This window comes from Euphorbia lathyris, chromosome 2 (assembly GCF_963576675.1).
Source record: "Euphorbia lathyris chromosome 2, ddEupLath1.1, whole genome shotgun sequence".
NCBI lineage: Eukaryota > Viridiplantae > Streptophyta > Magnoliopsida > Malpighiales > Euphorbiaceae > Euphorbia > Euphorbia lathyris.
The window spans coordinates 40,411,856-40,426,467 of NC_088911.1; the positions used below are offsets into that span (position 1 = coordinate 40,411,856).

Below are 14,612 nucleotides of genomic sequence, written 5' to 3' on the forward strand. Positions count from 1 at the left end.
CTTAAGTTCCGGTTTGTCACCGAACACTAACTTCCTTTTCCTCCTCAGCAAGCCTCCCTTACAAGTGTAAGGGTTGTCCTGCAATTTCTTCCAAACCTGTGATGATCTCTTGTAAATGTGAGTCTGCTTCCTAGCTAGCTTCAATTTTCGACATCAAACTTCCCAAGGGCGTGGAGACAATCAAGGCTGCAAACTCAGCTGCTGGCACTCTAGAAAGGGCATCTGCTGCTATATTCTCTTTTCCCTGCTTATATGAAATTTCAAAATCATAACCAAAGAGTTTAGCAATATATTTTTGTTGGTGAGATGTAGTAATTCGCTGCTCAAGTAAAACTTTCAAACTTCGATGATCTGTTTTGATAGAGAACTTCCTATGGCCCACATAATGTTCCCACTTTTTGACTGCAAACACCACTTCCAGCAGTTCCTTTTCCTACATAGATAAAGGCTGGTGTCTTGGAGCCAAATCCTTACTTAAATAAGCTATAGGGTGTCGCTCTTGCATCAGTACTGCACCTATTCCCACATCACATGCATTCGTTTCAATCACAAATAATTTGTTAGACGATGATAAAGCCAACACTGGAGCAGTAGTGAGAGCCTGTTTCAGTGTATTAAAACTTGAGGTAGCCAATTCAGTCCAAATAAAGCCATCCTTCTTAAGCAGGTCTCTAAAGGGCTTACTTAGGACCCCATATTGCCTTATAAATCTTCTATAATACCCTGCTAGGCCTAAAAAGCCCTTGAGTTGCTTAATGTTAGTTGGAATTGGCCATTGAGCTACAGCTGCCACCTTCTTAGGATTTGTAGATACCCCATCTTTAGAGATCACATGGCCTAGGTATTCCACTAAGCTAATCCCAAATGCACATTTACTCTTCTTGGCTAAGAGCTGGTGTTCCTGCAACTTCAAAAAGACATTTCTCAAATGAACCACATGAGATTCCATATCCTGGCTATAAACCAGAATGTCATCGAAAAAGACAAGAATGTATTTCCTCAAATAAGGCTTAAACACTTCGTTCATCAGACTTTGGAATGTATAGGGTGCATTTCTGAGGCCAAAGGACATCACTATGAACTCATAATTCCCTTCATGAGTTCTAAATGCAGTTTTGTGGATGTCCCCTGGATGCATTCTAATTTGATAATAACTAGTAGTCAAATCTATCTTGGTAAACACAGTACCTGAATGCAACTCATCAAGTAACTCTTCAATCACTGGCATTGGAAATCTATCCTTAACAGTTTTACTATTAAGCCCCCTATAATCGATACACATCCTCCACGAGTTGTCCTTTTTCTTCACTAACACCACAGGAGAGGAATAGGGACTAACGCTGTGTTGAATAGTGTCGTTGCCAAGCAACTTTTGCACCATTTTCTCTATTACATCCTTCTGCATCGAAGAATACTTGTAAGGTCTCATATTCACTAGAGTGGCCTCATCTTTTAGAGGTATTCTGTGATCTTGGGTTCTATGGGGAGGAAGAGAGGTGATTTTGTTGAATAGAAATCCAAATTCCAGTAGTAATGGTTGAAGTTCTAATGGTATGGATTGGGTATCTGAGGTGGGTTGGATGGTTTGTTGTATATGAGCTGAGAAGGCTTTGTATCCATGGTATAACATTTTCATCAAATTGCTTTCATTAATCACCTTAACTGTGGCACCAGTAAGACCCTGCAGTTTGTGTTCAACCTCGCCAATTTTAAAGGTCAATTGTAAGGAATTGAAATACCAGGTTACATCTCCCAATGTAAGTAACCATTGAACTCCTAAAACCATCTCACACCCACCTAAAGCCATCACAAAAAAAATCTGCAGAGAAATGTTGGTCTTGAACCATCCAATTAAACCTTTAACACATAAAGGAACACACTACTTCCTGGCCATTTGCCACGAGAATTTTAACAGGGGAAATTTCCTTCAAAGAGTACCCTAAACTCTTAACCACAGTTATGTCAACAAAATTGTGAGTACTACCTGAATCAATGAGGATATGCAATGTTTTCTTCTTAAAGCTCCTTAGAACTCGCATTATTTGTGGTAAGTTTCATGCAATCCTCCCATAACACACAGTGAAATAGTTGGAATTTCAGTGTAATCACTGCTCATCTTTGTCTCTTCATTGGACATCTCCTCCCCTTCTGGGCATTCTTACACATAATCATATGCATATACTTCTTCTTGCATTGGTGTCCTGGCATAAATTTTCATCACACCAGAAGCAGAGATTCTTAGCTCTCTTATCTGCTAACTCTGCTTCAAATATCCTCCTAGTTCTTGGAGGATAAGGTGGTCTCGGGTTTGAAGGAATATGCATGGATTGAGGTCTTGTTTGAGGGTGACCAAAGTTTGTGAGAAGTTTGGGTACAGGTGGTGTTGGTAATAATGGAGTTCTGTGATCAACAGTGGAAGGAAATGATGAAGTGGATGTAGAAGAGGAATTATTAGGTGTAAACGAAGAATTGTAAGTTGCAAGGGAGGTGTTAGGAGGCTTGTTATTGATGGATCTAGGATGTTTGGCAGCATTCAAGTAAGCATCACGCGTTCTAGCAAGAGCATATACTTGTTGCAAGGATTTTGGTCCATGCATTTGCAGAGGGTAGCCTAGTTCATCTTTCAATCCACTAAGGAAGCAGCTCAGAATATAATCTTCTGATAAATTAACCTTGTGAGAGAGTATGTCAAATGCCTCAATATACTCCAACAAGGACCCCGTCTGTATTAGACGTTTAAGATCTGCCATGGGATCCTCAAACACTCTTTCTCCAAACCTTCCTTTAATGGCAGCTACATACTCTTCCCATTGGAGATCTTCTATTTTTTTTCCCTGTTTTTGAGATAAGACTGGTGCCATTCAAGGGCACGGTCAGTTAAATGAAAGGAAACTAATTTCACCTGGGAATCTTGTGGGGTGAGATTAATTTGGAAGAACCTCTCGCAGCGGAAGAGCCATCCCTCCAAATATGTACCATCAAACTTTGGGAATTCAACCTTGGTGAAACGAGTGGCTAATTGATACGGTTGATTCTTCGGGTTTGAGTTGTTAAGATTGACGGTCTCATTTGGGCGAGGATTTGGTCTGGAGATATTCAAATTAGAGATTAATCCATGAAGCTCGTCAAGCATGGTGCTCTGCTGCTTGGTGATGAGTTCAGAGAAAACCTGCTCTTGTTTCTTGTTATTCTCAGCTAGCATCCCCTTGACCATGGTTTTGAGACTATCTTCCATCTTTTTAAGTTCTTGCGCACGCGTTTCAATCATGGTGAAGATTGGATATGGCGTGATTGAATTGAAGAAGGAGCGACTGCTCTGATACCAAATGTTATTAGTAGAAATTTAGAGAGAAGAAGAAGAAACTAAGAGGTGAGAGAAATTCTGATAAATTCATTCATAACTGCCAAAAATGGCTTGGTACAGCATATATGAACGTTGTACAACGAAAACAACGCAACAATTGTACTGGGAAAGACACGTCACAACTATTAAAGGAAATACAAAATACCAAAACGCAGATAATAATTGATAAACGACATGTATAATTTCTTCACAGGTATATGATCCATAATAGTAGATTGTGCTTTCACTCCCTTTAAAGGTTCTTCCAAATTTCCATAGCTTTCCGAGGTGGAAAATGGACTTTTGAGTTTTCAATTGTAAAATGCATAGGAGCTTCATCAAAGTCAATGCAGACACCTTCCACGTGGAAAGCATTGGATGAAGTTTAACCAAAATGGTGGAAGTAGCAAGTTCACCACTTCTCTTTTCGGAATGAGTGTCAAAGGAGTTTTGGTTTGAAAACCTAAGCTTGAGGGGTTTTGGTTCTGTGCGGAGTATTGTTTTGAAAGCTAAGTATTGTTTTAGAAAGGGATTAGAATGACAACGGATAGGATATCCGCGGGTACCATAAATCCAAAACTCGGGTACCATAAATCCAAAACTCTTACCTGCAATCGTTGAAACAAAGAATAAATTTAATAATCCATCTATAAATAATTCATTTACAAATATTTCAAATTCTAAATCCTAAATCACTCCAATTATCAAAGAATTCAAATACACTAAAAATAAATGGGCAAATATACTGCGGATAATGGGTACCGTGGAGTATTCTCATACCTATATTGATCACGTACCTATCTCATACCTTTTTATGTAGGTACCCCGAAAATAAACTTATACTATCTAATAGGCTCTATTAACTTTGTATTTTATTTCTTTTCTTTTTTTACAGTTTTTTTTTTAATTTCTTTTTTGTGATCCATTTGTAATTATTGGCAAATATTTTTGACTTGCAAATTGATTCTACTAATAAACATTACCTTAAAATAACTTCAAGTCCCGTTCATCATGCATAAACAGTATGTTATATTTAGTACAACAAAATTATTGGCAAATATTTTTGACTTGCAAATTGATTCTACTAATAAAACATGAACTTAAAATAACTTCGAAGTCTCGTTCAGCATACTTAACCAGTATGTTATATTTAGTACAACAATTAGCAACTAGAACTGCACTACTATTTACTTTGCTCTTTGGAACATTTCAGTTACATTTGAAGCGGGTATGAATTGAGAACCCATCTTAATCCTTAATCCATCCACCATGTTTTCTTTTAAATAATTTAACAAACTAAAAACTGCATCTACAACAACTTCTCTTTTACATCATAAAAATAAAATCTAAAAATACCTACTTTACTCAACAAAGAAAAAGTCTCCTTTACTACTCGACTCCAGTTTTACCTCTGACTACAAATAAAAAAGGTTTCAAACACCACCGCCTTATCACTCCGCATAACCAAAATTTAGTCTCCCTAACCACAAGGATTCTTTACTTTATAAATCATGCTATGCTGCCACTTTGCACCCGATTTCGTGCCATCACTCAACTCAACCTTATCTTCCACTTGTTCATAACATTGTTTTGAGTTTCAAAAATACTGTTTTTGTGTATTTAAGGAACAATTCACAGTAAATATTTGCATGTGAAGATTTTTACTATATTTTCAAGACACTAATATCACTTTACTCCTCACAACCAACTCGTTTTACAGTTCGCAGCCATCTTTTGCCTCTTGCTTAAGGCTGAAACCTGATAGAAAATAGCATTCTAGGATAAGTGATCACTACTGCACCATGTTAAATATCATATACAATGCTCAATTGTCGTGCAACTCGAAGATTGAACCATAAAACTAAAGCATGCCAACTTGAAATGTACATATAAATCTTGGCAGCTGCATTGATTCACAAAAACCGAAACAAAGGTCGGCTTGTTTTATGCCCAGAAAGTCAAAATATCCACATCTTGATTTTTTTATCCAAATTTCTTTATAATGAACTTCCATAGTTTAGTAGATTTCACAGGCATTTCAATCAGAGTTCATTTGATTCATCAAAACTATATCAATGCAATAGGCTAGAAAAAAATTGACAAATATAAAAGAATTCAATAACATTGTAAGGAAAAAAAAAAATCAGATGAATGTGTAAGGTTCTTTTGATTGTTAGCTCATAGGAAAATAATATTAAATCTAGACTACTGAAAGGATAAAAAAAGCACATGACCATTTATAATATTTCTGATACTAGAACTATAATTCGAACCCCACAACTATTCTAACATTAAAGTAAACCCAGCCCTGTACATATTTTATCATCCTTTCTCTAACTCATAAGTGCATTCAATACTAATCATATTGCAACTCTAAAGGAATACAATTGCACTAAGAAATAACATTAAACCAAATTTTATGTGTTTTCCTATGGTTATTTTGTTTTTAACAAGTAAACTTTACATTGCTAAGTGTTATAGACCATGTAATACACTAGGAATACATGGGATACCATGTAGATTAAAAGACTACATTTATATATTTTAGGCATAATAGCATTTGGCTCCCTAAACTAAGGTTTCAAAGTCAATTAAGACCTTAAACTATAAAAATCATCAATCAGGTCCCTGAACTAACAAAAAATCATCAATCGAGTCCCTATTTTAAACAAAAATCATCAATTGAGGCCTCGTCAAATATCATTCGATTGAACAGTTTCAGACCCTCTTCACCAAACTCATTTTGAACCAACACAGAGATTATATATTCACAGTTTCTGATTTTAGGATAGGATGATGGCTCAATTGATGATTTTTGCTTAGTTTAGGGACCTAATTGATGATTTTGATAGTTTAGGGTTTTAATTGATTTTGAAGCTTTAGTGTGGGGACCAAAATGGGTGTAATGTAATGCCTATATTTTACTTGGGAGCAATATACAGATATATATAATCAAGTAGTAGCTCCTGATATTACTCCTACAATCAAGGAGACATATTGACCCTACCAGCAGCCTAAGCATGCCCCAACAGCCCTTCAACAGCTTTAGGCATGTTATTCATTAATTACATTGACATATTTTGTAACACTAAGAACTGTGATTTCGTTTAGGAATCCACAGGTGGAAAAAGCTAGTATATCAAAAGGAGATTTACTGAACACAATGCAGTACCAATAGTTCTTGTAACAGACCATGAAAATACAGAGAAATCCATGGGATACCATGTAGAGTAAGATGCTACATTGATATATTTTACTTGGGAACAATACACAGATATATATACAAGTAGTAGCTTCTGATATTACTCCTATAGTCAAGAAGACATACGGACCCTACTAGCAGCCTAAGCATGCCCCAACAGCCCTTCAGCAGCCTTAGGCATGTTATTCATTAATTACATTGACTTATACTCTAACAATTACATTGACTTATACTAACACTCCCCCTCAAGCTGAAGCATGGATTTTAATCATGCTCAGCTTGCTATAGATACTTATAATATAATCAAAACAAGAAACTCAAGATACAACTCAAAACAAGAAACTCAAGATACTTTGGAATATAAAAACATATTTCGGGAGATACAACCTAGAAGAACAGATCGAACAGGAGAGACGCCAGAGGAACATCAAACTTCGTAGGAAACAGACAAGCAAAACTCAGTCGAAGCAACCCGTAAGAGGCTGCCAGCAACGTAATTGCATAAAAGGAGATTCACCGGCAAACTAACCGGACATACAGGTCGGAAACAGAGAGGCGACGGCAGCAGAAGAGGAACAACGACAATCCGTTGAGGTGAAATTAGACTCTGCTCACAAGGCAGACAGAAATGCTGAAAGAAACAGCCCAAAATTACAAACCCACAAATTCTGCTCACAAGGCAGAAAACAAATTCTGGAATCTTAATCCAGAAACTCAAGAGAGAAGCCGAAACAAGGCTCTGATCCCATGTAAGGAGGACTTTTCTTACAGCGACGACGCGACGACGACACAGGGTGGCCGGAATGTGAGGAAACGACGATCGGAAGCGGAGAGGATGAACCAGAGGGGTGGTGAGATAGAATGATGTCCCAATAGTGAGTATTCAAGAGACCCAAGCTCTTGACAGAAATGGAACCCTGGGAAATACTACCCAGAAAATATTGAACCCTGGGAAATACTACCCAGAAAATATTGAATCCTTGCAGAAACACAACTCTGGAAATACTTCACAACTCTGGAAATACTACCCAGAAAAAAAAATTCAGAAACCTTAGACCTTAGGCTCTAATACCATGTAACAGACCATGGAAATAGAGAGAAATCCATGGGATACCATGTAGATTAAGAGCCTACATGAATATGTTTTACTTGGGAACAATACACAGATATATATACAAGTAGTAGCTTCTGATATTACTCCTATAGTCAAGGAGACATACTGACCCTACTAGCAGCCTAAGCATGCCCCAACAGCCCTTCAGCAGCCTTAGGCATGTTATTCATTAATTACATTGACTTATACTCTAACAATTACATCGACTTATACTCTAACAGTTCTCAAATGGATAATATCTTCAAAATTGAAATGAATGTCTATAAGTGAAGAACATACTAAAATAAGTTTTTTCTGTTACCTCGCACATTGAGTTTGTATTCAATATTTCCATGCAATGCTGGTTAAGCAGTTTGCCATTCACCCTTCTTCCCAGTCAACATCATCTTCATCGTCTCCTGAAGCCTCTGCTGCTTCCATGTTCAAGTCGACCCTGTAGCTTTCAGTTGTATGGCCTGAAATGGCATAAAACTTTACAATCAAAACCAGCAAAATTATTTTGAAAGCAATATGCAAATCCAATGAAAAGCAGATCAAGCCTTGTTTCTAAGTCTCTCATGTAGTAGGCAAACACAAACATTCACAACCTCAAGCTCGTCTCCACCAGGATCAGTGAAGGTCCCTTTACATAATATGATATTGATTGAGACTTACCGGCAGTAGGAGCCTCGTCCCATTCAACATCATCTTCCTCATCATCCTCTTCACGTTTGGACTTGATGCCCACTTGACGATTAGAGGATGATTCAGAAATATCATTGGAGATAGGTGCATGTGACAACTCTGGCTTCTTGGCAGCCTCTTCTAGCTCTTGTTGTCTTTTGAACAGAGCAGCATAGTAAGCTTTTGCATACTCATCCTGTGAATTAGAGAGCAAAATAAACGGATAAGAAAAAGATGAGGAGAAAAATTGAAGAGCAGACCCTAAGACAACCATAATCAAGTGGGGGGGGAAGAGAGAAGCCTGCATGACAACAAAACAGAGCAAATACTTGCAAGAAATAACTAGCTAGACCTGTATATTTTTATTATCATCATGAGCATTGCTGGGTTTCTTCTCATCCATGAATTGTTGTGCAGCTGAACTTCCATCCATCTTTAACTCTTGCTTGACCTCTCCACGCTGCTCTTTTGTCAGGTTCATTCCCTGCTTGATCATCCATGGTGGCAGAACTTTAAGTGCTGAAGCTGTGGTATCAGGTTTGACATCCTCTTCCTTGCCTTCAGCACCGGAAAAGGCAACTTCAACCTGGCAAGTTCAGTCAGAGTCATAATAAATGCTTTAGTTCATTGCAAAATGTGCCCCAAGTCTGAATTTCAGAACCAAAAATCCAACTACTGGACAAAATCATGGTAGAGTCTGAATGTTCATGATAATCATTTTCCTTTAACCAATTAATGATAAACCTGATTGTAAAGCCAAAGAAAAATAGATTTATGAAAAAGAAAACCAAAAAGATTTTGAAACACCACAGACCAGCCACAGTTAGAAAGAGGGAAAACAACAAGCTCATCATATCAACACCAAAAGACTGCATTTTAATCTAAACCACATCATTACCAGTACAAGCAAACTTTCACTAAGGGTCTTGCTGTGCATAAGAAGCAACTGAAGCAAACCTTGAATGAGAATGCTACTTGGGACAAATAAGTAATAAAAGGACAACACGTTTGCCACAGTACAAGTTAGTAATCAAAAGGTTCAATAACATCCAAGAATCTAAGGAAATGCATGTTATTTAATGTTTCAAGACACAAATAATCTATCGTTGACTGTAGAAAATCTGTGGTAAGCTAAAGCTTCATCAAATTCTGTTCTCACACAAAGCAAAACATAATCAAATATCTGAATCACCTGGCACTTCATTGTTGAAAGTGAGACGCATATCCAGGAGAAAAGAATATACCAATCACAGCACAAAAACTGTTACTAGTTTCTTACTGAGCATTTGAGATTAGTCTACTTCCTAACCAACTATTCAGGCTGTGTTTGGTTGAGAGTACGGCATATAGGAACAATGAATAAAGGTAGGTGGAGAGGATGGAAGATGTAAAGGATTGAAGAAGAAGAAGAAGAAGAGTATGAACAAAGGTAGGTGAAGAGGATGAAAGATGCAAAGGATTGATTACCTTCGTCTCTCCAAGAAATGGCATGGGTGTTCCACCATACCCTAGCCCTTGAGAAGATTTTGAGGGATCATTGGAGCTAGAATCACCATTTGCCCGCACAGCAGCACTTGCACGAGCTTCCCAAGCTTGAAGGCCTCCAAATTCAGGTGCAGGCAAATCCTTCACTCTGTTAAGTTGATCCATTAATGGCTTGAGTTGTACCTACAGAAATTTGGTTTGTCAATTCAGAAGTAAATTGCATACAAGAATATGTACAAAGAGACAACTACTTATCAGCAAGAGCTTGCACATAGTCTGAAGTAGAAGTGGAGCAGGAGTAGATATAATGCAGGGGCTGAAGTCATGCAGGAGGGAGCAGATATGATTCAGGAGAAGATCTCATATAGGACACAAGATTTTTATATTAGTTAAGTTTTCAGTGGTGCTTAATAAATTATATTATAATTTTTTATCTTCCCTATCATTACAACGCAACAATTAGGAGAATATCGAGTTATTGAGGTTGAGGTTAAAGGAAGAGAAACACTTGGCTTTACACTTAGAGAAACAATTAGATTAAAATTTTGAATGAAGAAAATGAAAATAGTACATAAACTGATTTCTAATGTTCTATTTGCACTTGCTAAATCCTAATTCTATACTAAAATCAATTCCTAATTAGTAGTGAACTACTTTACCAAATAGGAATCTTAAATTAAAAAAATAAATAGAAAGAAATTATGGAATCTTTATTTATCAAGGAAAAAACAGAACTTGATAAAAAAAAAAAAAAAGACCAAAATACTATTTTAATTTGGATCTGCTACAGGATCAGAAAGTTAGGCTTAAGAAAACACAGGGTGTAACCTCTTAGACTTCACAAATTTGTGAAGGTGACCAAAAAAACAAGAATCAGCTTCCTAATTGCACTTCTAACGTGCATCTGAGAGTATTTAAGCATTTACACTATAAGAAAGAAAAAGAGCTTGTGCACCATTTTTCGAAATTCAAACAAGATTTTGCAAATAATTAGTCGTGTTAAAGGGAGAGCAAAGTGATTCAACAAAAATGTAGCCATAATGGACAACAAACCTCCACTTTTTGAAGCATGTCCTTTAATTTCTCGCGTCGACGTCTCCTTGCATTATCATCTCCATCTCCTCCTTCTTGCTTAGCTAGTGTGTCACTCTCAGCCACAAGTTCCCCATCACAATTTTCACAATGAAAGAATTCATCCACTAGAGAAATCAACCGTAGTGCATCCAAGGCAGTGTACCTAATATTTTATAATCAGGAAGAGAGAACTTCTATATATTATAAAATTCATCAAGAATATTAATAGCTTCATCCATCAGTCAAAGGGCAAAATAAGCTTCTACTATTGCTGGATATCAATCTGTATGTCGTGTTTGTGTTAAGTAGACTTCTGTCTGTGTCAAATAGGTCAACACAAATACGACAAGATAGCTAACTGCCAAAAATACATATGGACACGACAAGCTAACCAAATGAATAACACATGACATGCTAAACCAGCGTACACCCAACGTTTTCACAAGACTCAAACCTACTAACACAATTCACACAACCAATTAACAAGACTATGTTGACACAACCTAGAAAAATACATAATCTAAAATGAAAAAATAATCTCACTAAAAGCTCAATAATCTTTATACAAGCGAAAAGAGACACAAATGAGACATACAAAATAGTCTTGCAAATAAACAAAATAAATATCCTTCATCAAATTCTCAGTCATTCTTATACGAAAATAAAGAACATCAAGCTTAGAAACGTACTTTTTTCTTCTTTTCAAACATACACATAAGAGATTAGTGTTTTAACATAAATATATCATAACAATATAATAAAATTTAAGGGAATATTAGTAAAATTTCCATTAATGAAAGATGTAAATCCATTGGAAAATAAAAAATATGTATGTCGGATGAAATGGACCGAAAATATGACCCAAGAATTTTAGTATCGCTATTAGCTTGACATGAATTTGAAACTAATACTATGAACCAAAACCCAAATCCGCTCATTTCATGTTGATTTCGAATCATGTAAGTCGTGTTTACACTTTGCCATCCCTACTGTTGCACATGCTGTCATTTACAAAAAATGCTCCATTAAAGCCATACCCTCCCTCCTCCTAAAAAAAGCCAAAACAGAACAAAAACAAAATAAAGAATCTTACCTTCTTGCACAGTTGGGGCAAATATACTCTTGAACAGTATTTTTGCTTTCCAATTCGTCCTTGAGCTTTTTCCTCATGCGGTGCAATCTATACCTTACAACATCAAATATCTACAAAAAAAATTAGTAGGCCTCTTTAACCAAGTGTAAAAGCTATCTAAACATTTAGCAACATAAAGCTTGAAAAAAATAAAGGATTTGTGAAATAAAGGTAACAACAACAATAACCTGTGAATAATCCAAACAACAATAAGAGTGTGTGTGTAGCTTTATCTTTTCTTCCCCCTCTCTTGTAGTCTGTTGATCAGCAGTGGCAGCAACAGCAGCACTATACATCTTTGCTCCCTTGGCTGTCTGCAAATTAAGAAACAAATGGTAAGGTATGGACAAACAATATAGGAGGTAATATGACCATACAAACTCATGAATTGTCAAAGACTGAGAACTTGGAAGAAGCAAATATATTTAGCATACAAAAGCTAAAATAATCTGGACTTATAGAAACAATTGCTGCAAAAAATTATGGAAATCTACAAACTTAAACAGAATTTAGAAAACACATAACAGATCGTTGATAAAGAAAAATAAGAAGGATATGTGTGGGTGTGTGCTAGTATATATATATATATATATATATATATATATATATTAGAAGCAATTCAATTTCTTTGGTTGGAAATTGTTAAGTACAATTATTTAATGAATTAAGAGACTAAAGGAGATTAAAAAATGATTTTTAATGTTAAAACCAACTCAAATTGCATTTGGTATATTGATATGTATACAAAGATAAAATAGTAAAAGAGAAATTGACATTTTTTTTCCAAATTAATAGAACAATTGGGGAGTAGTCATTTTTTCCACTTTGGCATCCTTTTCGAAATTAATAGGAAAATGAAGAAAACCACTTTTACTATTAGTGCCAAATCTGAAGTATAAATAGAGCAATTTGGAAAATCAACTTGAATTCTTCATTTAGAACAAAGTTTATAACTAAAGAAGTGAAATCTGTTCTCCAACTTTCTGAAAAAATGGGAATAGGTTACAATGAGTTGATAAACAAAAACCAATAGCTTCAACAGTATATATGTATATATACTGACTAATCCTTCAGCTTAACCTATTAACAAGTACTCTTTTTTAGAGACATTTGCATCTTCCCACAAATCGACTGAAAGGGAGGACCTTTTTTTTTTAACTAATGATTACTAACAAAAATTAAGATAAATCAATTCAAGAAACAAGTAATAAATACAACTCCAACCTCTTTCCTGTGATCTCGTGTAACTAGTTTTTCTTCTTCAAAAAACCTCAGGATCCGACGAAGTTGCTTTGAGTGCAATTTCAAATCCTTTGCCAAATCTTCTTCTCTAACCCATTGCCGCCTGCAATATAATATATATATATATATATATATATTCAGTATAATTAACCAATTAATACTGAATATTCGGATCCCAAACAAGGGAAAACATGCACAAATGAGGAAAAATCACTTCAAATGAATCATGTCATACACAATGCCATTAACGATTAAAACCTAGCATTATAATTTTTTTCCCTCAATAACTCTTCCTAATAAAATTACAGAAAATTTTATTAGTCCCTAATTTCCAGCAGAAATAGAAAAAAAGATAAAAGTTCACCTTGTGAGAGCGTCTAGCACAACCACGGCAATTCCTCTGTTGTCACTCCTCCCCATCTTTGGCTGGTTATCACCTTTCGTTGTAAAGTCATCATAAAACGCCCGAGCCGCAAGTTTCACCAGCCTGATTGATTGCTCCAATTGATACAGCAATAATAAGCAAGAAAAATGAAAACAAATCACAAATAAACTTGCTCAAAACTATCTATAGAGGGCTTTACCGATTGAAAGGTTCGATGCTCATTTCGGTGGTGTCCTTATGCCAGAATTTACAGTTGGAAATACTGGAGTTTCGATAAGCGGGAGAGAGAGAAGCGAAAACATCTGTTTTCCCCCAAACCAAGCGATATAATAGAAAAGAGATGAGAAATTCAATGCCCAATTGGTGACAAATTCATTTCAATGTCTCTTCCTCGTCAGCGACTCCAGTTTGTATAGCTGCAGACCATCAATTATGCACCAAAACCTAGCGTTTTGAATTTGCCTCTTCTCTTTCTCGATCACGAAGGGTCTGCTTGGACGGGTCAGAGGAGATTCATTAAAGGGAGCTTATTTTCTAACTTTGATTGGTAAGGATTTTAAACGTGGGTTATTTTTCTAACCTTGTACGGGAACGAATTTAGGTTTAAAGGAAGGTCAAATGAGCGTTAAATTAAGGTTCAAAAACTTTGAAATAATTTTAATTTTAGTCCCACTCAATTGGTGGGATCTCAAGATTCTTTACATAATCTCCCCTCCCTTCCCTCCCCTCCCCTCCCCTCCCTTTAATAAACCTTGTGAAACCTTCCCTTCCCTTCCTTTCCCCTCCCTTTAATAAACCTCGTGAAACCTTCATCCAAGTAGATCCTAAGACAATACAGCTTTCTTTTGCCCTGGTTTGATCTCAGCTTATAATTTAGGGTAAATAATTTATTAGTACGTGGGTTTGTGTGCGCATTACACTAATTAGTCTTTCTGTTTTTAAAAACACATGGAGCATCTTCAAGAGACTCTT

At 36.1% G+C, this 14,612-nt stretch overlaps 1 protein-coding gene across 2 annotated transcripts; it reads right to left on the reverse strand.

The window, feature by feature from the left end:
- Positions 1–3,364: 3,364 nt before the first annotated feature.
- On the reverse strand, positions 3,365–14,184 carry LOC136217894 (uncharacterized). Of its 2 annotated transcripts, none has more exons than XM_066004587.1 (11): positions 13,840–14,184; positions 13,620–13,742; positions 13,238–13,358; positions 12,202–12,327; positions 11,975–12,084; positions 10,861–11,044; positions 9,790–9,990; positions 8,675–8,908; positions 8,314–8,518; positions 7,961–8,114; positions 3,365–3,951 (listed from the first exon to the last, which is right to left on the reverse strand). In XM_066004587.1, exons 1-10 carry the CDS (start codon positions 13,860–13,862, stop codon positions 8,020–8,022), a joined length of 1,422 nt encoding a protein of 473 aa, XP_065860659.1. In that variant the 5' UTR covers positions 13,863–14,184; the 3' UTR covers positions 3,365–3,951; positions 7,961–8,019. The 2 variants fall into 2 exon arrangements, with proteins under 2 accessions (XP_065860659.1, XP_065860658.1); XM_066004586.1 differs by lacking the exon at positions 3,365–3,951 and adding an exon at positions 4,450–5,101 and having other exon boundaries at positions 13,840–14,183.
- Between the last annotated feature and the right edge of the window lie 428 nt (positions 14,185–14,612).